This window comes from Chelonia mydas, chromosome 3 (assembly GCF_015237465.2).
Source record: "Chelonia mydas isolate rCheMyd1 chromosome 3, rCheMyd1.pri.v2, whole genome shotgun sequence".
Classification (NCBI taxonomy): domain Eukaryota; kingdom Metazoa; phylum Chordata; order Testudines; family Cheloniidae; genus Chelonia; species Chelonia mydas.
Genome location: NC_057851.1, coordinates 110,572,335 through 110,597,779, shown reverse-complemented (window position 1 = coordinate 110,597,779; position 25,445 = coordinate 110,572,335). Strand labels below are relative to the sequence as shown.

The 25,445-nt window shown below is 39.9% G+C and overlaps 1 protein-coding gene across 6 annotated transcripts in view; it reads right to left on the bottom strand.

Annotated features, from left to right (window-relative positions):
* MTHFD1L (methylenetetrahydrofolate dehydrogenase (NADP+ dependent) 1 like) overlaps nucleotides 1-25,445 on the bottom strand; it is a 243,645-nt gene that overhangs the window by 204,601 nt on the left and 13,599 nt on the right. For 4 of the 6 annotated variants that reach the window (XR_006289653.1, XM_037894986.2, XM_037894985.2 and 1 more), the window contains exons 8-10: nucleotides 13,913-14,024; nucleotides 6,856-6,944; nucleotides 1,205-1,302 (exon numbers count right to left, since the gene is read on the bottom strand). Coding sequence is in view for 4 of the 6 variants with exons in the window: in XM_037894986.2 (XP_037750914.1) it covers nucleotides 1,205-1,302; nucleotides 6,856-6,944; nucleotides 13,913-14,024 (299 nt within the window). In the remaining 2 variants the exon portion in view is untranslated. The other 2 variants (XR_005224753.2, XM_043543154.1) reach the window with 2 other exon arrangements.

The window sequence follows — 25,445 nt, the reverse complement described above, 5'->3', positions numbered from 1 at the left end:
GAAAAATCCATCTGTTCCCATATAAAATTGTGTATTGTTGTAAAAGAATATTTTATACCTTCGCCCTAGCAAGCAACTGTATATTTAAAAGGAAAAAAAATACAACCACAAAGTTCCAGTAATTAAACAAATGGAAAACCTATCACTGGTAACATATTTTATATATGGTGGGGGGGGAGGTGGAGGGAAGCTGAGTTTTTTTGTTGAGTAGAAGTTTTATCATCATCAACCCCATGGCATGAAGTATAATTTGATCTATTGTTTCTTTAGCTATATTTTTTAATGGGCAGTTTTCAAGGATGAAAAGGTTGAAATTGTATATATTTGCCCATTAAAAGCCTCAGGATATCAACTTTTTTCTTTCTATCTGCACTCTATAAAATGCTTGTTCTTTTGGCATCTGTTTTAAGTTACAGACTGAATCTGTTTCAATTAAATTGTTAAAACAAGAGACATTTAAAGGTGAAGTGAAATGCATTCTTTAAAAGCATGTACTAATTTTAATCTTAAACGTTAAAAATGCACTACATTCAGCAGCAGACTTATATAAATTATAAATGAATATATTTTCAAAGACTCTACTGGCCATAACTTGGGTTCAAGCCCTCGAGTTTCTCTCACACGCGAGTGCACACCCACCCACACCACACACACACACAACTTTATACTAATAGCAAAGCGGAGAGCTACATTCCTCCTATCAGCAGTTGTTGCAATGTAAACATGGATCCCTGAAGGCCTGAACATAGGCAAGTAAATGAAAGAAGAACTGACCGAAAATAATTTGTTTATACAAAAGAATGTATTTGTAACTCTTCAAGTCTGCAAACCTATTGTTGGACCCCGATTCAGGAAAACATGGCTAAACAGAAAAGCACTTATGCATGAGCTCAGGTGCCTTTGAAGTCACTGGGAATTACATGCATGCTTAAAGTTAAGCATGTCCTCATGTACTTTCCGGAATTGGGATCCCACTGATTTGGGAACTATTTCAGTTCACCTTTCAGTTTTAGGATTCATAAACTGGTTTCCACTTATAAAAAATAACTAATACTAAATACCAGGATATTTAGTGACTCAACAACTGAAGAAGCAAATAAGCAGAATAGCTGCTTTTGTATACTAGACAAACATATTTAAAAAGACATAATTAGCTTCAGTTTAATGTTTAAACCACTTGCCCAAAGCTCATTATGCTTATTACCTGGGCACTGGGGAGAGGGGCTGAAGTTTCAAGCAATGGAGGTTCCATTCCCTGTATTGCTGAGACCGGATCCATCTCTCGCTGGTTTTTACCATGTTCTTTCACAGAGAAAAGAAAAACACTGTATGACAGTTGCATTATAAATGTTCAACAGTTTTATTTCAATTAGATAGAGCCTAAACATATGATTTCATAACTGCTAAAATAATCTCTATGCAAAGGATTGTAATAGGCATACCTACAACATAAGGATCTTCCAATTCTGTGTCTTTAGGAATAAAGAAAAACTATTACTGCATTGTTTAACCAAGATTTCAGGGACGGGCAGGGCCATTCAGCACAAATGGCATTAAAATCTCTGGCTATGCACTTGGAGGAATTCTTCCTCCAGGCCAGCATTTTACTATTCTCTCTCTCCAAAATAAAGGAATTCTCCCACTCTCTTTACATTACAAAAGAAGTGTCAACTGTTTAAAGAAAAGGAGGACTTGTGGCACCTTAGAGACTAACAAATTTATTTGAGCATAAGCTTTCGTGAGCTACAGCTCACTTCATCGATGCACGCAGTGGAAAATAAGGTAGGGAGATTTATATACTTTAGTTTTACTTTGTGTAATGACCCATCCACTCCCAGTCTTTATTCAAGCCTAAGTTAATTGTATCCAGTTCGCAAATTAATTCCAATTCAGCAGTCTCTAGTTGGAGTCTGTTTTTGAAGATTTTTTTGCTGAAGAATTGCCACTTTTAGGTCTGTAATCGAGTGACCAAAGAGATTGAAGTGTTCTCCGACTGGTTTTTGAATGTTATAATTCTTGACGTCTGATTTGTGTCCATTTATTCTTTTACGTAGAGACTGTCCAGTTTGGCCAATGTACATGGCAGAGGGGCATTGTTGGCACATGATGGCATATATCACATTGGTAGATGTGAGTGGATGTGTCATTACACAAAGTAAAATTACTTCCCCATGTTTATTCCCCCCTCCCCCCACTGTTCCTCACACGTTCTTGTCAACTGCTGGAAATGGCCCACCTTGATCATCACTACAAAAGGTCCACCCCTCCACCCCCCGCCCGCTGGTAATAGCTCACCTTACCTGATCACTCTCCTTACAGTGTGTATGGTTAACACCCATTGTTTCATGTTCTCTGTGTATATAAATCTCCCCACTGTATTTTCCACTGCATGCATCTGATGAAGTGAGCTGTAGCTCACGAAAGCTTATGCTCAAATAAATTTGTTAGTCTCTAAGGTGCCACAAGTCCTCCTTTTCTTTTTGCGGATACAGACGAACACAGCTGCTACTCTGAAACCTGTCAACAGTTTAGTGACTCTTCCTCTTGCTTAGATCCTCAGTGCTGGTTTGTTCCCTCTCAAAAGAGTAAGCAAATGGATTAACCCTTGAGGTTTCCTTTTAAGCCCCATCAGTTAATAGACACATACTATAAAACTAAAAACTAGTTGCTTCCCTCCAATGTGACACCAGACATTATTATTGACCTTCAACATACAGTACTCTCCTACAAACTGGTCAACGTAACAGAAGCCCTAACCAGCTAATTAAAGGAACTGGCATTGTTAGCAAGAGGTAACTGGCACTGAAGGAGAAAGCTGGGGCTTGCGCATCAAAGCAGATGGCATCATAAGAAAAGAAGTCACCAGGACTGTCCCTCTAGCATTACTTACCCCTTTGGGCCTTGCAGCCTGCCTTCTTTAAATGTTAGTCCTCAAAGGCTAATGTGGCAAAGGTGAGACAACCCAAGCCTGACCCAGCTGAGCTGATGAGAATTATGAGCGATGGGGGAGATGATGCAGGATTTGTGCATTTTTAAATTAACAAATTTAATTTGGGGTACTATACTTTTAAAAAATCCCAAATGAACAAAACTAATTTTAATTAGGCATGGGGGCAAAAGAAGTAAAACGTATTGCCTCTTGAGGAAAATCATTCCCTTGGTTGCTGCTTGTTTCCCAAGGCTTTGGCCAACATATAGCAATCATCTGAAGTGATATTTCCCTTCAGAGCAATATTTTACAGTTACTGCCGTTGCAGCTTGTCAACACTTGCATTTCATTGTATAGCAATCCAGAGTGTTACCAAGAGAAATACCTGGAGCTCCAACAGAACATATCAGCCCAGGATCCCCAAGTGCTTTACAAATTCTCACACCACCTTTGTGAGTTCAATTTTACACATGGGTAAACTGAGACACAGAGCACTTAAGTGACTAGCCAAAAACTCAGTTCTACCATGGCTCCACAATAAAAAAAATGAGTAATTGTGACTTCAACTCACCTTCTCTAGTGAAGAGGATCCCTCTTCCTCCCACATCTACACATCAAATGCCCAGGCAATTCTCAGTGAAAACATTGCAATATGTGAGATACATGCTATGACCACTACTGTTTCCCTCTGTGTGTTTTACTATTTTACTCTTGTCTTTTTCTTCTCTCCTTTTGTTTCCCCTTTTCACCTCTGCATTTTTCTTTCTTTCTCCTAATTTGACTCACTCTTTTCTGCTTTAAGAAAAGGAGGACTTCTGGCACCTTAGAGGCTAACAAATTTATTAGAGCATAAGCTTTCATGAGTTACAGCTCAATTCATCGGATGCATGCAGTGGAAAATACAGTGGGGTGATTTATATACGCAGAGAACATGAAACAATGGGTTTTACCATACACACTGTAATGAGAGTGATCAGGTAAGGGGAGCTATTACCAGCAGGAGAGTAGGGGCGGGGGGAGAGAACAACCTTTTGAACCCCTCTGCCATGTACATTGGCAAAACTGGACAGTCTCTACGTAAAAGAATAAATGGACACAAATCAGACGTCAAGAATTATAACATTCAAAAACCAGTCGGAGAACACTTCAATCTCTTTGGTCACTTGATTACAGACCTAAAGTGGCAATTCTTCAACAAAAAAACTTCAAAAACAGACTCCAACGAGAGACTGCTGAATTGGAATTAATTTGCCAACTGAATACAATTAACTTAGGCTTGAATAAAGACTGGGAGTGGATGCGTCATTACACAAAGTAAAACTATTTCCCCATGTTTATTCCCCCCCTTCCGCCCCCGCCCCGCTGTTCCTCAGACGTTCTTGTCAACTGCTGGAAATGGCCCACCTTGATTATCACTACAAAAGGTCCGCCGCCCCCCCTATCCCCCGCTGGTAATAGCTCACCTTACCTGATCACTCTCCTTACAATGTGTATGGTAACACCCATTGTTTCATGTTCTCTGTGTATATAAATCTCCCCACTGTATTTTCCACTGCATGCATCCGATGAAGTGAGCTGTAGCTCACGAAAACTTATGCTCAAATAAACTGGTTAGTCTCTAAAGTGCCACAAGTCCTCCTTTTCTTTTTGCGGATACAGACTAACAAGGCTGCTACTCTGAAACCTGTCTTTTCTGCTTTATTTATTCAACTCTTAGCAGCAGCAAAGAAAGGCACTGCATTCAAGCACAGAGAGGCTTTAAATAGCACAACTACATGAAAGGGACTTGGGGCTTGTCTACACTAGCACTTTACAGTGCTGGAAGTTTCTCGCTCAGGGGTGTCAACGAACACTCCCCTGAGCACTGCAAGTTTCGGCGCTGTAAAGTGCCAGTGTAGACAGTGTACACCTGCACTCCCAGCACCGGAAGCTATTCCCCTCGTGGAGGTGGTTTTTTTACAGCGCTGGAAGAGCTCTCTCCCAGGGCTGGTGCCGCGACTACATAGCCACAGTAAAGTGCTGCCGCGGCAGGGCTTCAACATTGCTAGTGAAGACATGCCCTTGGATTGCATACTCAAAACTGCTTTTATATTGCAGCCTTATGTGAGAACAAAGCATCTGTGCATTTGAATGTAGTAATGCTCCCTACTCTGTTTTCACCACCACCAACGTGATTGTGGTGGTAATAAAGCAGGGAAAGAACTTTTCCGGACCTCCGCTCTACTTATCATGTTAGGGCATGGCTACACTTGCAGATGTAGGGTGATGGGAGTAAAACCATCACCCTACATTAAACCAGCCCTCAGAGACAGCACCAGGGAAAGCACTACCATGCGTTCACCCAGTCAGCTGCAAGCACAGTGGCGTGGCCACATTAGTAGCGCTTGCAACGCCACAGAGAGCAGGGCATTGTGATAGCTATCCCAGTACGCAAGTGGCTGCAGTGTGCTTTTCAAATCGGGGGGAAGGGGTGTGTGTATGTGGAATGTGACAGGGAGTGTGTTGTGTGTATTTGGGGGGAGAGACTGCGTTATGGGGGGCAGAGATTGTGTCAGCATGCTGTCTTGTAAGTTCAGACAGTAGCAGAGCGAAGGGGGAAACCCTGACATCAGCCCCCACCCCTGCCTCTCTCTCTCTCTTTCTCTCACACACACGCACAAATGCCTGCCACTGCAGCAGGAGCATTCCACAGTAATGGTTTGCTTTGTCCAGGAGCAGATAAGCATGCGGGCTGTCAGAAATGGAGCTTTGAAAGGGCATATCCGCATGCCTGCAGCCGAGTTCAAAACAATGACAAGAGTTGCCGCTTGACTTCAAGGGATTATGGGACGTTTCTGGAGGCCAATCACTGCACAGTAATGCAACACATCGTCCACACTGACACCCAGGCGTTTCAGCCGGGGCGCAGCAAGATTTATGCTTCTCGTGGAGGTGGATTACCAGGAGCGCTCCAGCTGCAGAGTCCAGGCGCTCTACATGCCTTGCCACTGTGGAGGGAGTTAGGGTGCCTGGGGCTGATTTAATGCGCTCTAACTTGCAAATGTAGCCAAGGCCAAAGTTGTGAGCATGGCAGGGAACCTATATGCAGCAGGCTGGTTAGTAAGCATAGTAGGACCATAAGTACATAAGCATAACTCTGTATTATAACTGCAGGTAACTAGGGTACTCCGATTATTCTGCTACACATAATAAACATTCATTTAATTTCTGAAACAGCTGTGTGCTAACATTATGTAGTGCCAATGTAACCCAACAGCCCTTCTTTCAAGTAAATACAAAACACATACATATTACTACTTCAAGATAAGAAGAAATCCAAAGAAAAGCATTTAAATCATCAACACAGTTTAGAGACATTGACAAATTAATCAAAGCAAGCTTTAACCAACACCAAATTATTTTAACATGACTGTGATGACACAAACAAAATCCCAAAATGTCTAAGCTAAAGTGTGTGCTCAGTCTTTAAACTCGCTTGACTGTGAAATAAAACGAGGCAAAAATATTTGATATTCAGACAGATTCGTTTTCCTGGCTTTATATTTACATAGCACTTCACAAACATTAGTAACTCTTCATAAAACTATTGGGTTGCAGGCAGCCATAAGTATAATTCCCTCACTATCACTTTGTGCCTAACTTATTTTTAGAGATCAAGCTACAAATCTTTTTATCAAGCTTTGTTACAGTTATCATTGTTATTGTATTTTGATTTTAATTCCTCATTTACCTTAATTTTGATAAATAAAACAGGAATGAATCACCCAATGAATTTCCTTGATTATATTATTAAGGGAGTTGCAGGTCATAATTTTCCCTCTTTTAAATTTGCCAGACTTGTCTAATTGCAGCTGTAAGTGCATAGACTGTGAACTCTAGAGCCCAGTAAACACAGTGAGTTTTACACACTTTTGGGTCATACTAACCTGCATCCGCACTGCTATTGCCAGAGGACCTACAGCCTCTACAGCAGACTGGTTACTGTACTTTAAATCTTGACCATAACCATGTTCCCCTGTAAAAGAAAACATTGCACCAATGAGTCATGAGACCTTTGACAGCAGGAATGGGCAGAAACATGTTGGAGAGACATCTTCATCCAAAACAAAAAGATAAAAAAAAATTGTCTGAATGTTTATTCCAAATTTAACAACCTCACTGCTGAACTACCACTGTCTCCTTAACTTTAAGCAGACAGCAGCTGGAAGAGTGGTGTGTGAGTGTATACATATTAGATATCCAAAGGAAACCAGTTCCAGTTCACAAAAATGTGCCATTTGTGCAAAAAGCTACAGAATGCGTTAGGATTTGGAAAATTACATATATTTGAAACAATCCATTGGACAAATAGGGAAAAGATTTTTAGTCTGCCTTTCCCTGTGCATATCACTTTGAGAGGGCAATGAAATTAAGAAATATATGCATAAGATCATAAAAAAAATACTACCATTAGCCAATCAGATTTATAATCTAGACTCATAATAGACAAAGTTTTCTGGCATTAATGAGTAGCAAGTTTCCTTCACCAATATTACTTTTAATGCAGACTTTCTGCACAGTCAACCCAATGGTTACAACTGGCTTTCAGTAGGACAAGGTCTTTCAGTGGTCATGAATTAGATTAGATGTTAATGTATTGTTTTGTCACTGTTCCCATCATCCTTGTTTGTTTGTTTTTTCAACCCACTTGTTGCTTCTTGCCTTATATCTAGCCAGTGATTTCTTCAGGCAAAGATCCATCTTTCAATCTAAATTTTAGCTAGCACAATGGGACCCTGATCTTGAATGCAGACTCTAGGCATTACAATAATAAAAGTGCATTTGCTGCATTAGTCTTATACCTCAGGGAACCAGAGCTCAAATCCTGACCCAGTCAGGTTGTCTCTTTCTAATTCCCATCTGTGCACATCATAAAAACAACTACACAATTTGGCACAATTCTCACTCTTAAAGAGTCTCAGAACTAGAACATCAGGGACATTGTGGGTCAGAATTAAAGGCATGCTGACATAAGTGTGTGGAGAAATTTGAACACCAACTGCCCACACAATGCTTGACTCTAGCCAGTGCTGTTAGTCATCATGTCCTGCCTACTTAGGACACTGAAGTCACTGAGAGACCAAAAGACCTTGTTTACATACACATTTAGCCTAATTCAATTAATCTTCTAACACTTTCTCAAATGCTACTTCATCAAGCACCTTTACCTTAGTGACAAAGCTAACTAAATAATAGAGATTCTATTCCTAACACTAAACACACAATAAAAAATGTTTAAAAGATCTTCCGCTTGTGTTAACACTTCTTGTTTTAAACCAGATCTTATGGTATTCTACAATTTTAGACTAGAATCCTGTGCAATTTACTGGAAGTTATAACAGTCTGTCAGTCATAAACTGACTACAGTTGCACTGAGACCATTCTGGGATTTTTGCCAGAACAACAAATGAAGTAGGAGGGATGAAGTTAAATTCCCCTCTCTTTCAGACATCTGTGCTTTACAGAAACATTTCAAGTTTTTATTTGAATTGGCTTAATATGCCTTCTTTATCAATGCAGAGATTAGCATGTGTATAAATACACATTAGACTCAGAGATTTCCCTTCAACAGCGTTCTCTCAGCCTGCATGTACTTACAACACAAAGTCAGACTAATCTGGCTTTTGCAGGGAACTAGATGAAGTTAGAGAGGTAGAATGCATGCACACACTCTAACCAAGGGGGAAACCTGTGGTGTTGCAACGTCTCATTTATGGCAGATATTCCAACTGATGGGCTGGAATAGCTGCCCTAGTCTCTCCACGCCCCCTATGATCAGTATAAGTGTACATCCTGCAGCCCCTCTTCCATCCTGCCCCAAGGTCTCCTCCAGGCCTACCTATTTTTACCCCAGGGTGCAGAGGTGATAGAGCTGCTGCCTCATTCAGAGACTCTGCCTGTATCCCCAGTCAGTCCCACTGCAGGGTTTAAGTGGTGCAGAGGGATTTGCTAGTTCCTTTCCACATGGGTGAGTTTCACAACTACATACTTATGTATAGGCTGGGATTTTCAAAGATTAGCAAGATCCCATAGAAGAGGCTATTATTATTATTATTATTGAAGTAATACCCTAGTTATTAGTACAGATAAGCAGGATGCCATATTAATGGAAACTGCTTTTTAAAAACATTCTAAATGAAGAACATGCCAAACATCAGATTATATAAAATAAAAGCTGCATCCAAGAAAATTCCATCACCGAAAGTGAATGCTTCAGATCCATCTAGTTTATGTCAACAGAACTACACAAGAAAATCATGTCCTCACAATTTCTTGGTACTTATCTTTTATTCTGGGAAATAAAACATGCACGTGTGTGAGGGTGGGTACTCTATTTACATACGTGAGATAAAAATGTAGCCACCACCAGGCAGAAATAATAGTCAATTCATGGCTGTTGTTGCCTTCAGGCGGCATTTCACTGCTGTGACCTCTCAAATGTTAAAAATATCCTATTTTTAAAGTGTGAAAAAAACCAAAACTACTTTTTGAGCACATCTATTAATAAAATTCCAATATGCGTTTAAAGTAAAAAATCAAATATAAGATTGTGACTTCACTGATGTCACAATCATCTAACAATAGGCTTTAAATAACTTGCAGTTCAGCTAAGTGAATTCTTCCTGTCCAACACAAACAAATGTATTTTTTGTATACCTTCTCTATAAATTTCAACAAGCATGGAATAAAAAAATTGGTTAAATGTGTTTCTGCTATTCTTCCAGTGTTTCTCCTGCAAAACATATGCAGGAAGACAGATGGATATTTGTAGATGATTTAAATAAAACACATTTTCTTTTTAAAATCCTGTGTTGTCTCTCAAAAAATGTCATAGGTATGCATGTATCTAGGGTCCCAATATTGGAGCTGGATACATGCAGAGAGACATATATGCTCATGCAGAGTCTGACTGAAATCAATGCGCTCTACATATCTATTTTAGGTACCTATAAGGACTACATTGCCATATCTGAGCACCTCACAATCTTTTAATGTATTTATCCTCACAATATTCCTGTGGGATAGGAAAGAACTATTATCCTATTAGGTACCACTGTGGAATTGAAGCATAAAACTAAGGGTAGGGTTGCCAGGCATCCAGTTTTTGCCCGGAACGCCCGGTCAAAAAAGGTCATTGGTGGCTGTAGTCATGGGGGCTCTGCACTCTGCCTCCACCCCAAGCACCGGCTCCGCAGCTCCCATTGGCTGTGCAGAGGCAGTGCCTGCAGGCACAGACAGCGCACAGAGCCCCCTGAGCCCTCCATCTACAAGCCAGACATTCCGATGCTTCTGGGAGCCACCTGAGGTAAGCACTGCCCGGGCGAAGCACGCACTTCACATTCCCTCCCGCACCCCAACCCCCTGCCCCAGCCCTGAGCCCCCTCCAACACCCCCTCCTGGAGCCTGCACCCCAAACTCCCTCCCGAACCCTGAACCCCAAACCCCTGCCCCAGCCTGAGACTCCTCCCGCACCCATACTCCCTGCCGTAGCCCACACCGCAACCCCCTGCCCCAGCCCAGAGCCCCCTACTGCACCCCAAACCTCCAGCTGGAGTCTGCACCCCCTCCCGTACCTCCAAACCCCTCGGCCCCAGCCCAGAGCCTCCTCCTGCACCACAAGCCCCTCATCCCCAGTTCCATCCCACCAGACGGAGCCCTCACCCCCTACCCCAATCCGGAGCCTCCTCCCACACTCTGAACCCATTTCTGGCCCCATCCTGGAGCCCGTACCCCAACCCCCTGCCCGGTGAAAGCGAGGGTAAGGGAGAGCGAGCAGGCAGGCAGGGCCTCAGGGAAGGGGTAGGAAAGGGGTGTTCAGTTTTGTGTGATTAGAAAGTTGGGAACCCTAACTAAGGGCAAGTCTATATAGCAAGTTAGTGCATGGCAAGTTAAGGTGTAAATCTATAGTGCTCTGGCATGCCGTACACTAACTGTCCATGTGGACCCTGCAGCTGCACACTAAAAGTTCCCTAGTACGCTTTGAACAGGATCTGTTTATTTAAAATTCTGTTTTTTAAAATAGTATTGGGTTATTATAATATTTTAAAACAGGATTTGCTTACCAAAAATAGCTTGCTAGCTTTGCTATGGCTTTCAATAGGATTTAGGGAGGTCTCCCAGCTTTCACTTTCTGTTTAAAAAGCTGAATCAAATATAGATTTCATGCCTATAATTTAGCTTTTTTAAATTAAAAAACAAACCAAAGAGTGACCTGGGAGCAATGGTTGGTTTTGTACACATTGTGATGGTGACCACAAATCGTTAGAATTATATGAAATAACACAGAAGGTACGTGGATAAAACTAAAAAGCCAAGTAATTTGTTCTTGGGGAGAGTGTGAGACGACATATTTTATAATAGAAATTATTACATTGCTCTACTGTGAACTACAGAGATTACTTTAAAAAGTCAATTGCTTTGACATCAGAAAGTGAGATCCATTTATCCCGACATACAAGTTCTAAGTATTATTATGTGACAATTAGAACTTTCTGGGGATGTTATTCAAATAGGTTCAGCTACAATCCTGACTCAATGTCTAAAAATCATGCACTTTTATTCCTATAGCAGCTAGCTGTCCCAGTAAAATTTCAAATATTTTTGTAGCATACCTTTGCACTAAATTTTTTTATTTTAATGTCTTGAAACTTAGGCTTGTTCAATCCAAGCTCCTATACTAAAAATAAGATGAGCTGCATGGCATAAACAAATTTATTTTCATCGTAATGCTTTGAACTCTGATCTTGGAAACATTTATGCATGTGAGTGATTTTACGCATCTGAGTAGTCCCATTGAATTTAATAGGACTACTCACATTTGCACTGTTATTCACATAAGTGTTCGCAGGATAGAGTCTTAGATGACTAATTATACAAACTCTTCAATATGTATCATCAAACAAATAATCTCTATGGCTTTCATAAATCATTGAAGAAGAATGGCCAACACTCGCTGGCATCTTTAAAAAAAAAAAGCACATCTAGATCATAATCAAATTCTACCACGTCATAGACGATTACATGGTGAAGTTACTACTAAGAAATATGACCTTTTAGAAGAATTAACTAAGTAATTAGATAATTTAGTTTACAGCTGGGTTCAATGAGTTCGATCAGTTTAATGAGCCACTGATTTCAATGGAATTACATTGGCAGTAGGTGTAACAGAGTGGCAATACAGGCCAAGTACCTACTCTCATGTAAACTATCCTAAATAAAAAAAAATTACTTGGCATCTACTTTCTCCTTTGTAAATGAAAGTACAATGTGGAACAAATTTCCGTCTGTTCTTGTAGACTTTTTTATGTAGGTGTACTCTTCTGGCTCACACACTAGCTGAGTTTAGAAGTCCCTTCCCACTGAAAAGGTTTTTTCTTCCTTGTACTTCTGTACAAAACTAAACTGGATAAAGCATTAGAAAATAAGTAGGGAACAATCCTGCAGTGGGAGCAGATCTACAGGATGACCGAATTGTTTTTTACCATTCTAATTTGTAGGAATATATTCTACTCCTGAGGGCATTCTGTGCCAAAAGATTAAAAATTCTGCACACAATATTGTAAAATTCTGCAAATTTTATTTGTCAAATAAATGTGGAAGCTCCAGCATGGCATTGGGGAGTACAGGGCACCAGCTTCACAGAGGTGGGAGATCACTGTGCAGCTCCCCCCGGGACATGGACTCAGCGATGAGGCTGCATCCAACTCTGACACAGTGCAAGGACCGGGCCTGCCCCAGAAACACCTCAGAGCCCTGCTTCTCCATGCCAGGTGTACAAGGTATGGGCAGGCAGGCTCAATAAGACAGGATCCAAGTGTGGAGGGGCTTAGTGTGGGGAGATCCAGGTGTGGGTTAGGAGGGTTTGGTGTCGGGGAATCTGGGTGCAGGTGGCTCAGTGGGGGATCCAGGTAGGGGTGGGGGGTTCTGGGTGCAACAGTAATAGGATTCTGCGGGGGGGGTCCAGGTGAAGGTGGTTGGGACTCAGCGGGGAGAGGGTTTGGTTTGGTAGGAATAAAGTTGGCAGGGGGTCTTGGTGTGGGGAGCTCAGTGTGTGGGGGAGTCCAGATGCTGGGGGAGTGGGGCAGGGATCCAGGTGCAGCTGGTTGGGGCTTGGTAGGGTGGGGATCCAGGTGCGGGTGGCTTGTCAGGGCAGTCCAGGTGCAGGGGGCTCATCGGGGGGGTTCTGGGTGCAGGGGGAGGGTGAGGCTTGGCAGGAAGGTCTGGGTATGAGGGGGTCTGGATGCATGGGGGTTGGGTGGATGGAGGAGCAGCTCCCTGTACAGTGATCCCTCCATGTGAAGCTGAAGAGCGATGGGTGCAGGAAGCGTGAGGGAGTTGGGGGAGAGTTTGCAGAATTTCCTACAGCCAGGGGAGAAATCTGACACGGCCCCAAATCCCATGCCAGGGAATAGAAACTCCCGTCCTCCCCAGCCCAGCCAGGACTAGCCGCTGAGCCCGGCACAGGGTAGGAGCCACCAGCCAGGTCTTCCCCAGTCCCGCCCTCTGCCCCAGAGTGATTTACTTCTCTGCCAACTGCCCTGGGTACCCAAAACATACTGCTGGGAGGGTCTCATGACCACTCTTGTGGCTTCCCTTTGCTTCCCAATCAGAAAGATTTTTCTGCGGGGAAGCAAAGAAATCTGCAGGGGATAAATTCTGCACATGCTCAGTGGCACAGAATTCCCCCAGGAATAATGTACATTCTATAATACTGATAATTAAGCTAGTAAGATCATCAACTGTTGCCTGCATAACCCCAAGCTCATAAATATCAGGTACAGGAAGGGATGAACTCATATACATGCATACATACACACAATACATATACATTTATTTTTAAATGAGCTATTCTAAACATCGCAGGTCTTTGCTACCATATCTTGTACTTATCCTTGTATCCCTTACACTTCTTTCAAGTGGTATACAATTTTAAACTGATCTTACCTGATAAAAAGTCAGGATAACAACTGACAATGGTTGTTCCAGGCCTTATCCAACTGACTGGAATCTCCTTAGGTTTGGTACTGCCTACCACCACCACATCTGCCTGATGAAGCTAAAAACCAGACAAACAAAAATATTCTAAAATTAGGAATATATCATGCAGTGTAGACTTAACATTCAAGCCCAACTTATACTTAACTTCTCACAGTATCCACAAGTGAAGGCAAAAGATCCAGACTACAGGCCTGATTCTTACATTACTGAGGATCAGGAATAACTCCATTGAAATCAATATGTACATTCTAGTGTAAAGTCAAGAAAGTGAGATCACAATCAGGGCCCATAATATTACATGCAAATCATATCTTGAAAAACCCATTGTGCTTGAAAGTGCTGTGCGACTGGACATTTTGGAGGGACTTCTGTTTTGTGGAAGATGTGGGTTGAAAGAATGTGATAACATTTGATTAGAAATGAAGTCAAGAAACTAAACATTCAAAATTACTACAATTTGTTGAACAACTATCTGAACATCTCAATCGTGGGCAAAACAAGGCACTGCTCAAAGCTGGATTTGTGAAAGTGGTGAAAATAAAAAAACCCCACACCCTCAAGTCACATTAGTCGGAAGGCAACATAAGAGCTGATCAGCTGTCCTACATTCATCAGCGCCTTCAAAAAATTCCAATTAAAACCTTTTTCCCTGTTAACTCATGTTTACCAAAAGAAGCCCCTGATTTTATCAGGCTCTGTGGAGTCAAGGACAATACAGAGCATGACATTGCCCTTCTAGTAACAAACAAAGACATAAGCTGTTGTTTCCTCCCTACCTCCAATAGAGCACTGTAAACGTTACAAGAATCTACACAAGATAAGGAATAATATGTATCCTAAATTATAAGCAGACACACAGACATATACAAAGGTACACAAAATGGAAAGACAGGCCTTGCATTGCATCAAGACTGAATGCAGAAATAGTTTCTAGCCAGTAGAGATTTTGGAAATAACTAAAGATGTGTCAATAGATGGTAAGCGTCACAAACTCTGCAAGCCTCACTACAAACTGACTTAAGACTGCCTAGTATCCTTGCCAAATCAGGTGTGATGCAATCTTAAAGAAATTCCTGCCAAGAAATAACAATTAAAAATTCCATCAGAACAGCAGTTTTGGCACTGTCCAATGGCAAGGAAGGGGGAAGGTGCATCTGGTGGAAATGGGAGAAATCTAACAGCTCTATCATCTGCACAAAGAACGGGGGCGGGGGGGGGGAAAAAGGACTGAACTTTTTTTTCCTCAGGAACTGGAATAAGGCTGCAAGGCAAGGGAGATGTGAGAGAGTTACTAACAGGACAACTGGAGGATATACCAAGTTGATTCAGACTGAAATCAGATACAGTAACTCCTTGCTTAACATTGTAGTTATGGTCATGAAAAACACTACTTTAAGCGAAACGATGTTAAGCGAATCCAATTTCCCTGTAAGAATAAATTCGGGGGTGTGTGGTGTTAGGTTCCAGGGAATTTTTTTTCGCCAGACAAAAGGCATTATATACAGTATGAGTTTTAAATAGTTATAAACAAACAATTTAATATTGTACTCACCAATGATGATTGTGAAGCTTGATTGAGGCAGGGGCGTAGCAAGGTCGGAGGCTTGCCCCACTCCACCTGCCCGGCACTCCTACCGGAGAGAAGGTTTGGGGTGCAGGGGCTTGCCCACTCCTCAGCTGGAATGCCAGGCAGGCAGAACGGGGCAAGCCCCCACACCCCGCTCCCCGGCAGGAGTGCCAGGCAGGCAGGCAGAGCGAGGCAAGCCAAACAACCTTATGACGGAACATTACTCGTTCAATAGGCAGCCTCCTTTCTAGAGTAATCAGTGTCCCCAAGGCTTCCAGCTCAGTTTTGTTCTATCATAGTTAAAAATCACATGTACCGGTGTCACTGTAAATTGTATTCCAGCCATAATTTTTTTTTGGTATTACTAATATTACAATTATTTTAAATGGCATTAGGAAATCTCTTACATTTATATATTGTCTCTCACCCTGTAAAATCCTAAAACTCTCAGCAACTTAAATTCATGTGAATCACTTCACCTACCACTAACTACACCCACCTTTTCTAAACACAAAACATCGCTAAACAAACAGTAAAGGCAGTAAGTGAAGAATAATACATTTCTCTAATTAAAAGAACACGGAATTTAAGTATGCAAAATACATTTATTCAAAACAGAATGTGGCCAGGTCAACAGAACCGGTTAACATCCACGCTGTTGAGAAATATCTTCTTTGATAAGTACAGGTAGTTTTTATGTCTCATCCTGCATCATGCCTTGGTTAACACACAGCTACTAAATTTAAGACTGGTATACAGAGTTAAGGGTTCCATCAAATGGATAAACACTATTTCCTACACCTCCCTGCATTTTCCCATGGAGGTCTCCCATCTACCTACTGACCTAGCATATTTTCTTTTTGATTGAGACCTGATGAACATTGAGACAGCCATAGGGCATCAGACGTGTGGTTCTTCTAGTCCAGTATCCTGTCTCCGACAGTGGCCAGAAACAGAAGCTCCACAGGAAGATATGAAAAACCTCACAGTAGATGAGGAATAATCTGCCCCAATGATGGTCTCACCCTAGCCCTTGAGAGATAGCTATTGCCTTAAACCCAGAAGTACAATGTTTTACATCCCTTCTAAAATCTTTTAACATTAACTACTGTAACACTGGATAGTCTTGTTATTCATACAAATGCCCAAATCCTTTGAATCCTCCTAAATTAATTGGCTTAGACGACATCCTGTGGCAATTAGTTCCACAGTCTGATCACTGACTGTATGAAAAGTTATTTTGTTTCATTAGGTTTGAATTTGCTGCCTTTCAGTCTCATTGGCTGTCCCCTTGTTCTTGTACTGTGAAACAGGGAGAACAGAAACACTCAACCTGCTTTCCCTGTATCATTCACTATTTTATATATTTTTATCTTGTCTCCTCTTACTCACCTATTTTCTAGGGTGAACAACTGCTATCTATTCATGTGAGAGTTTTTCCGTCCCTTTAATCATTCTCGTTGCTCTCCTCGAAACCCCCACTAATTCTGCAATATCCTTTTGGAAATGGGTTGATCAGTATTGTAGTCAGTATTCCAGATGATGATGAACCACTGTATTATACAAAGCCATTATGATATTTTCTGTATTATCTTCTATTCTATTCATTCTAACATTTGGTTTGCTTTTTTGACTGCTGCTAAAATCATAGTCCAAAGAGTTATACATGCAGAAAATACCTTATTCTTAACTTTGAACTCTGTATTTAGATTTGGCTTTTACAGTTACCTTAGCTGAATTTAGAATGCACTTCTATTTTTTTTAAAAAAAATAGTTTTGATGTATTTTCTTAAGCATGTTAAAAAAAACTTAACTAATATTTGTTTTGCAGAACTTTTTAGTATAATCCTATTTATTCAAGACATAAAAGAAAACCAGAAATTAAAAATTATTAAGGGCACCAACACAACGCTATTAGGCTCTATTGCGTTTTGGTTTTAATTATTCATTCTTGCATGGAACTCTCTTGTGAAGGAAAGGAAATTAATATCTGGTCCCCAATCTTTGTGCGATATTGTTCAACACTGGAAGTCAATCTCGCGAGTTAAATTTCATGCACGCTTTAGAACATGACTGCTTGCTTTGGACGAGAGAGCAAGTTGCTTTCATGAATTTGAATCTTGTGCTCGTCTCAAACACTAATCAACAGCATACCTGACCTTCATTCTAGGATATCAAGATTCATCTAATTAGAGACCCTTGGCTCATACCTGGCCACTGCTAGAATAGATATTGGTCAAATTCAATGCTGATTTAATCTGATCTTATTTCTTGTGCAATGGAGCTGGGTTTTCGCTTTGTTTATATTATTTGGTTTCATTTTCTTAGTATTTCAACTGCTTCTCAATAATATATGCAGTAAAATTCTGAGAAAGACACCTTCTTCTTCTTCTTCTTCTTCTTCTTCTAAGACTCCTCGTGATCCCTCCCTTATTGGAACAGACAACAGACATGTGTGCTCTACGTTGCAAGTGAAAGACAATAAGTATATACTTTTGGGCTATTTAATGTCTTCCTGCGGCTAAAATGTGAGTGTTAGCAATAAGTTAAATATCTACTTCCCTTGGTTTCATAATCTTAGCAACTGTTGAGGTTATTTAGATACATTTTGGTTGATAAGAATTTCAATGAGAAGTTTCAGTTTGCATTGTGTAATATTGTATTCCCATATTAAATCTTGGATCATGCACCTGTAACCATGGATCAGTTAAGGAATCGTACAGGTTTACCAAATTAGGGACTCAATGGTTCAAGAAAACTGAGGTACCACACAGGCCCTTGTATTACTATCTGCTCTTTCCTGGATACTGGTACTTTTTTAATCCCTACAAACTGATCTATACATATCACTATATGCAGATCGACTCTTTGGACACATACCCACCAAGAGGCTTGTAAAGACTTATAGCTTCACTTACAAAGACTTTTCATTTCACAAGCAGTTTACTAAGTAGAAATATTAGAAGTACTTTAGACTATGATAGTGAGTGCTTACACCCTAAGAAATAATTTATGTTTTGGTGTAGAAAATAGTGGGTCCTGTGAGTTATAGGAACCCAATCTTTCCCACATCAAAACAAAGATTAATACTGTAGCTGTTATAATTCAAGTATAATTCAAATACAGGTATCATTCAGATATGTAGTGTCAACTAGTATACGCCATATAGCAGAGACAAAGACTGTACATTTGTATAGTGCTTAGCACTGTGGCCTGAATTGGTTGAGACCTCTACATGGGATCTCAACAAATGATAATTCCAAAGAGCCTTTATCCAATACATTTGATCAATTCTGATATATGCAATTATAAGGTTGAAAAACAATTGACCTAACCAACTGTTCTCATCTCCGTGACTACAGATCATAACACCACATAACTATCTTAACAAGAGTAACATAATATTTCTATAGCCAATGCAAACAGCAGGTTGGATGGCCAAAACTGTATATATCTGTAAATATATCACAAAAAAAGCTGGCCTTTTTTTTTTTTTTTTTTTTTTTTTTTTTTAAAAGGTTACCTCATATGTAACCAACAACTTTCAAGCAGGTGATTTATAACCTCTGCATAAACCTCCCCTGCTAATTTCCTTTCCCCCACTTTTAAAAGAAAATGAAAGGAAAACCACATATTATAAGTTCAATTACACTAAGAGAAAGGACAACAAATACTTTTTTTCCTTGCAAGGGTTTTAAAACAAATTCATAAAAGAAAACCAACAGCTGAAGCGTAAAAAATATTCTATAGCCATAGTCTTTGTCAGCGCTACAACAACAGGGTTTTTTTGTTTGTTCTTTTTAAAAACCCGTTTCCTATAAACTTGGCTGATGGATTGACCAAGGAGAGTTACAGAGGTTTGCACAAACCCCATCAGGCCATTTCAGTTTCACTTCACACAGGATGATTTTTTTTTTTTTTTTGCCTTCACCTATTTTTTTCCACTGCTTATAAATCACTCAAAAAAAGCTCAGAGAGGCATACAGAGGGCTAATCTCCTAAATCAGAAATAAATCAGACTTTTGAGATGGAAAAGATCTATTAAATCATCAAGTCTATCCCCCTGCAAGTGCATTATATAGTCCCCAGACAGAGGATGCATCAGATGCAAAACAGATGCTACACTTCATTTTAGCCAAAAGAACGAGAAGATATGGACAAACGGTAATATGCAGTCATTGAATAACCAAGTATATATTGTAAAATGGGTAAAACAACATTGTTATCAAATCACATTGGAAAGAATGACAAATGTCACATGAAATAATCCATACCACAATAAGCAATATTTTAAGGACGGGCAAAGATTCTCAAGTAGAATCTTGCATTCTCACTGGCAAATCTTTTCAACTGGGAAGACATGTTCAAATAAATAATTTGAAACCCTACCTCATAACAAAACATGACTCTCTCCAATGAGATTTAAGTAGAAGCAGATTAAAGTACCACCACCCATTCCCAAGACAAAAGACTAAAATAACAGTAACAATACAGATAGGGCAAGCCAAACATTTAATGGTAATGATATGGAGTAACTGTATATTCCAGATAATTGAAAACCTATTTTGCCGCAAGGGTTGCATAAATATTTCATTTCCTTGATTTCTACAAAAGCCATTTTTAAACCAGATGATCAAAGACAAAAAATAATTTTTTTTTTTTTAAACTGAAATGTAAGTGGGCATAATGAAGACATGGGTTTTCTAGGTCTGATGTAGGACTATTTCAGTTTTAATAAGTGCAGAGGGGAAGGAGAAGCAGATATGGAATTCCTTGCAGCCACATTCAGTGGAAATAAATATACAAAAACTGATTTAAACAGAAAAAAAGAGTAATCATTTAAAACCCTGTGGCCATTGCAGGTCTAATGTTTAAATTTTATCTGGACTTCGCTGAGGTAGTAAATTTTCATTTTTTTCACCCAGGCATACTCTCCTTACCTTCTTCCAGTTGCACCTACACAATGAATACAAGTTATTTTTGACAAATGGCATTGTTCTGATGGGGGGGGGGGGGGGGACGGGACAAAAGATATACAAACACATGCTTGCTGGAGGGAGGAAAGGAGTTTTCACTGATTTCAGAGAACATTAAAAACCAGTGGTCCCCACTTTAACACCACTAGGATTTGTAGCATATGTGTAACAGCTGAACTGACTAATTAAGTGTTCAAACACAACAACAACAAAATCATTATTTTTCACCAAAAGAAAGGGATAAAAACAAGCCATGATAGGGGACAATGCTGTTATCACGAAGCGTTTAGCTCTTCAAAATACACTTACTGCAAATACAGTGCTTCAGCTCAGTATGTTCTAAGCATTAGTTAGCAGCAGCGATGGCCCCCTCCCCAGCTTTTAAGATATTTTTTGTCAGTGACCCTAGGAAAGTCATAATATTCTTCATCACATCTGAAACAAGCATCAGTTTCTATTATTCTGGTTCCATCCATAATGGCAACATACAGCCTCTAACTGGGGGGGGAACAGGATAGTAGCACTGGAAAAGAAAGCAGGCAGAGACCATTTTTCCAGTAAGATTCCCTCCATTTATTTCCAACCTCAACTCCCACCACTGACAAGCCCTAGCTCATATGTCCTGATCTCAGCTCGTTCTGGAGCACGTCAGTGTTGCTCAATGGGTGGGGGGAGAGGGAGAAAAAAAGGACAGGGGGAAGACTAATGGGAGGTGCTCCCTATCCCACAGATGCTTACATGTTGTATTTCCAGGTCCTACCAGCGTGCGGAGCAAGGGACTAGAACTCAGATCACTACATTTACCCCTTCTAGCTTCTGCTATCCTTACTCTTTTAGGATGCCTGATTAAATTTAAGATGCAAGAAACAGCAATGACCATGTAAGAATTGCAATGTCTTGAAAACACAAACACAGTAGAACAGTAATCTAACAAAGTATTATCAGTAGAAATTTTCCCATATAATCTTTTTTTTTCTGCTGTACTCTAGACAGCTGTTCCATTTATGTCTATGCTCTTTTATGCTTGCTTGGGTCAGACACCATAGAGTCCCACCCAGCCCACAAACCCTGGTTCTTGTGAGATTTGAAAGGACAGTCCACAGCTGGCTCAACAAAGACAGCTAAATAGGCTGAAACTCCAGGAAGAGTTTCAGCAAAGATAACAGGCCTGCTTTGAGCCAAAGAGAGGGAAGGAGGCACCCAAATCAAAACTTAAATAAAACCTACATTTGGTTGAAAATGTGAACTAGAGTTCAGATGGGTTTTATCCATCTTTTATTATGTTGACACATAAGAGTGTGTGTGTGTGTGTCTAGACTTCTTTACAATAAATATGAACACAAGGCAAGGTCTTTTAAAATAGACACAACATGGGTCATATTCAAAAAATAATTGAAGAAATGGTCTTAGTAAATTTTCTCATGAGTTCGAAGTATTATTCATGTTTTGGCAAAATAATTATCTGTATTTTTCATTAGAAGGTACAATAGTTTTCCACCATCTGGATTACCTAATCTTGGTAGAAAATTAATATATCATACAGCAATTAAGTACATTACATTTTCCCTTTTATCATTTGTGAACAGTGGAACAGATTATTGGCTTTTAAAGTAACAAAATTAGTTGTTTCTTAAAATTATGTCATTAAAACTTCCCCGTATGCCAAATCCACTCTGAAGGGTCAGTGTCTGCAAGAGCTTTCTATGTAAGTATTAACAGAAGGATAACAGATTATCTTAATTTATCTAAAGGCTTGAATATTTCTTCGTTCATAATAATCCCATTTTACATACAATGTAAATGGAAATAGAATAGTATCTCTTCACAGCGGTTGCACATGATTGTACTAGAGTTTTCTGAAACATTGGAATTGTCCATTTATAACTCTTTGAAAATCCAGGGGTATTTAAGAGTCAGGTCATAATGCAGCTGTGACAAGACAATTATTTTTACAATGGCTAAAATCAAGCTAACAAATTCTGAGGCAGAAATGTAGTTGCCTGTTCACTGCACCAAAATCAAAGGAAATAAAGAGGAGGAAAATAAAAGGCTGAATGGTTTACACAACCTTTAAATTAAAATATAAAAATCAGGAATGTTAAAGCTGTCCTTTTACTTCTGGTATGCTGAGAGGGGCAGGAAAAGATTTAATTTACAAAAAAATTAAAATAAATAAATCTCAAATGCAGCTGGTAAGCCAAGCTTAGGGCCATGCCAGCCTCTAATGTATTCTATTTTAAGAAGCCTATTTAAAAGGCACTGATCATCATGGTATCTAGAACATGAGTTTTCATGTGACACACAATTGTTGGCATGTTTCAAGCACTTTTTGTATCCTGGTTAATTCTTGTAACCAAGCACTTTATTGCCATTTATGAGCATTCTGCTTTCACTGTACAATTAGAAAGTAAACTTTACCAGAGTGCTTATTTTGCAGGGATGCAGGAAACAAATCTAAGGATCAGAAGGACAATATGAAAGTTAGTATGTAGAGGCAGACAATGCAACTGGGAATTAATCAGCTAACTTCCATTTGTTCCTTTAGAAATCTCCTGGGTAATGTTTAAGGTAATGAAGGCAACATTTAGGTATTTCTGACCTCTGTAATGTCCCAGTGAATGACAAATGTTCACTGAAATTAATTAACCAGCTTAAAGTACACACCAACTCCCCAATTTCCTTCAAAATGTTCCTGCAAAAGAAACTGTCTGAAATAAAGAGGCAGTACAAAAGCAATGGAGGTACAGGGCCTGATCCAAAGCCCACTAAAATCCAAAGGAATTTTTCAATCCACAATATTGAGCTTTGGATCAGGCCCGAATGACTAAAATATCTATTAGCAAATTAACATGAATGAGGAAAACAGTTATTAGAACGCCTTCCTTTTTAAATGATAAACTAGCAGAGCTCCATCTTGAGTTACATGTCTGACTAATTCCTAGCTAATGCTAAAACTAATGTCAAAAATGGTAAACCTGAGATTCATGCTTCAGTGAAAATGGACATATTAACTTGGTCTGAAAAACTGATGTATAAAATAAACACTTATCACAGTTGTCACTAAAACAGTTTAAATTAATTTGCCTTGCCATGATACATACCACAAAGCAAACCTGTTTGGTCTACCACTGCAAACCTCTGTTAAATGCCCACAATAATATATTCAAATATACATATATATGTACAGAAGTCAGGAAATTCCAAATATGATTGCATTATTTAATGTTTTGCTTTTCTCTCTGTTAACTTTAATGAATATTAACTGGAGGGGCAGGGGTAGAACCCTCATCAATAAGCAAAATGCATTTTACCAAATTTTCACAAAACATATGTCAGGCCTTTCAACATGCAAGGGAAAACAGGAACTAACAAGTCCACGTCCTCAAATATAACCATAGTTCTTGTAATGTGACACTATAAATATGGGACCATCAATGCTCGATGATGGCAAGCAAGAAACCTTCTGTTTAGTTCCTCATCCCTGGGCTCTCTTGGGACATGACAAAGGTGAAGACCTCTGGATACGCAATAGGGTAGAGTAACAATCTATAAGCCACAAGCTTACACAACAACATGACTAAGTTTATTAGAACTGGGAGGGTTACCGCTCAGGTACTATGGTAGTCCAGGCTTGCAGCTGAGGTAGGCAAAGGCAAGTTTACTCAGAGCCCCACTGATTAGACCTCCAGACAAACTGGAAACTCCTTTGGAGACAAAAGTTAAAATGTACAGGAGAAGACTGGCATGTAAAACCTCAAACCTCATCCTGCCTGGGCCTTGAATTCTGCTTCCTAACAGTGATCTGCTAGGACAGGTAAGTCACAGGAAATGCCAGAAAGCTGAGCATGGTTATGGGCTGACAGCCAGAGCTGGAGACCAAATATTAAATAATAGCAGCTGTGAAATTGACAAGAATGTCAATTTTACCACTAATAGGCTCCCTGTTGTGAAACTGAGTCCCAACCCACTCCCACTGGCAAACCCAGGAGGAGCTTCAGCTGTGAGCCCCAAGTGGCTGTCAGTGCCCCATACTCCAGTGCCTCACAATGTCAGCTGTCAGTGCCTCACAATGCCCCACTTCAGCTGGTGCAAGCACTCATTGTGAGGACACACACAACTGGCAGAAGGAAGTATTATGGACACCAACAGCCAACAGATGTAATTATTCCGATGGCTGTAAGTCGAGCTAATTTTGTAGTGTAGACAAGCCCTTACTATAATTAGTAAGGACCCCTCCACATGAGTAAAACACATCCTTCTCTTCTAGTTACCCTTGCAGTACATGGTCATAAAACACAGAGACAGAGACATGATTAAAGAATGAAATTAAAAAACTAGATTTAAATTAAAACTATGGAAACGTCTTTTCACAGATGAAAGAAACGTATACTTTTTAAAATGTTGTCCGTCATTTAAACCATAAAGGTAAGATGGCCCGAATAATGATATAATCAGCTGCAAAAACACTGATTTGGCAAAGAAAAAATTTTTTAAACACCACACCTGTTCAACTTCAATTCACAGTATATTTCCCTTCTTTCATTCTAGCCTTGAATCCAAAACAAATATTCTACATTAAAATTTTGAATTGGCTGCCACCTTGTGGTATTCTCTTATGGAACATCAGATTAGATTTATTCACTGCAAATTGCCCAATACATGTAAGAACTAGGTACAAGGGAGTGGAATAACATACACTTTTCTCTTCTGCAGTTTCCACGATATGCTATGCATCCGATGAAGTGAGCTGTAGCTCACGAAAGCTCATGCTCAAATAAACTGGTTAGTCTCTAAGGTGCCACAAGTACTCCTTTTCTTTATACACTTTTCTCTAGCGCTTATTATTATTTGTAATACAGTAGAACCTAGAGACCCTAGGTTTGACCCTTTGCTAACCATTGTGTAAAAAAATTAAAAACACGTACAAACTTCAAAG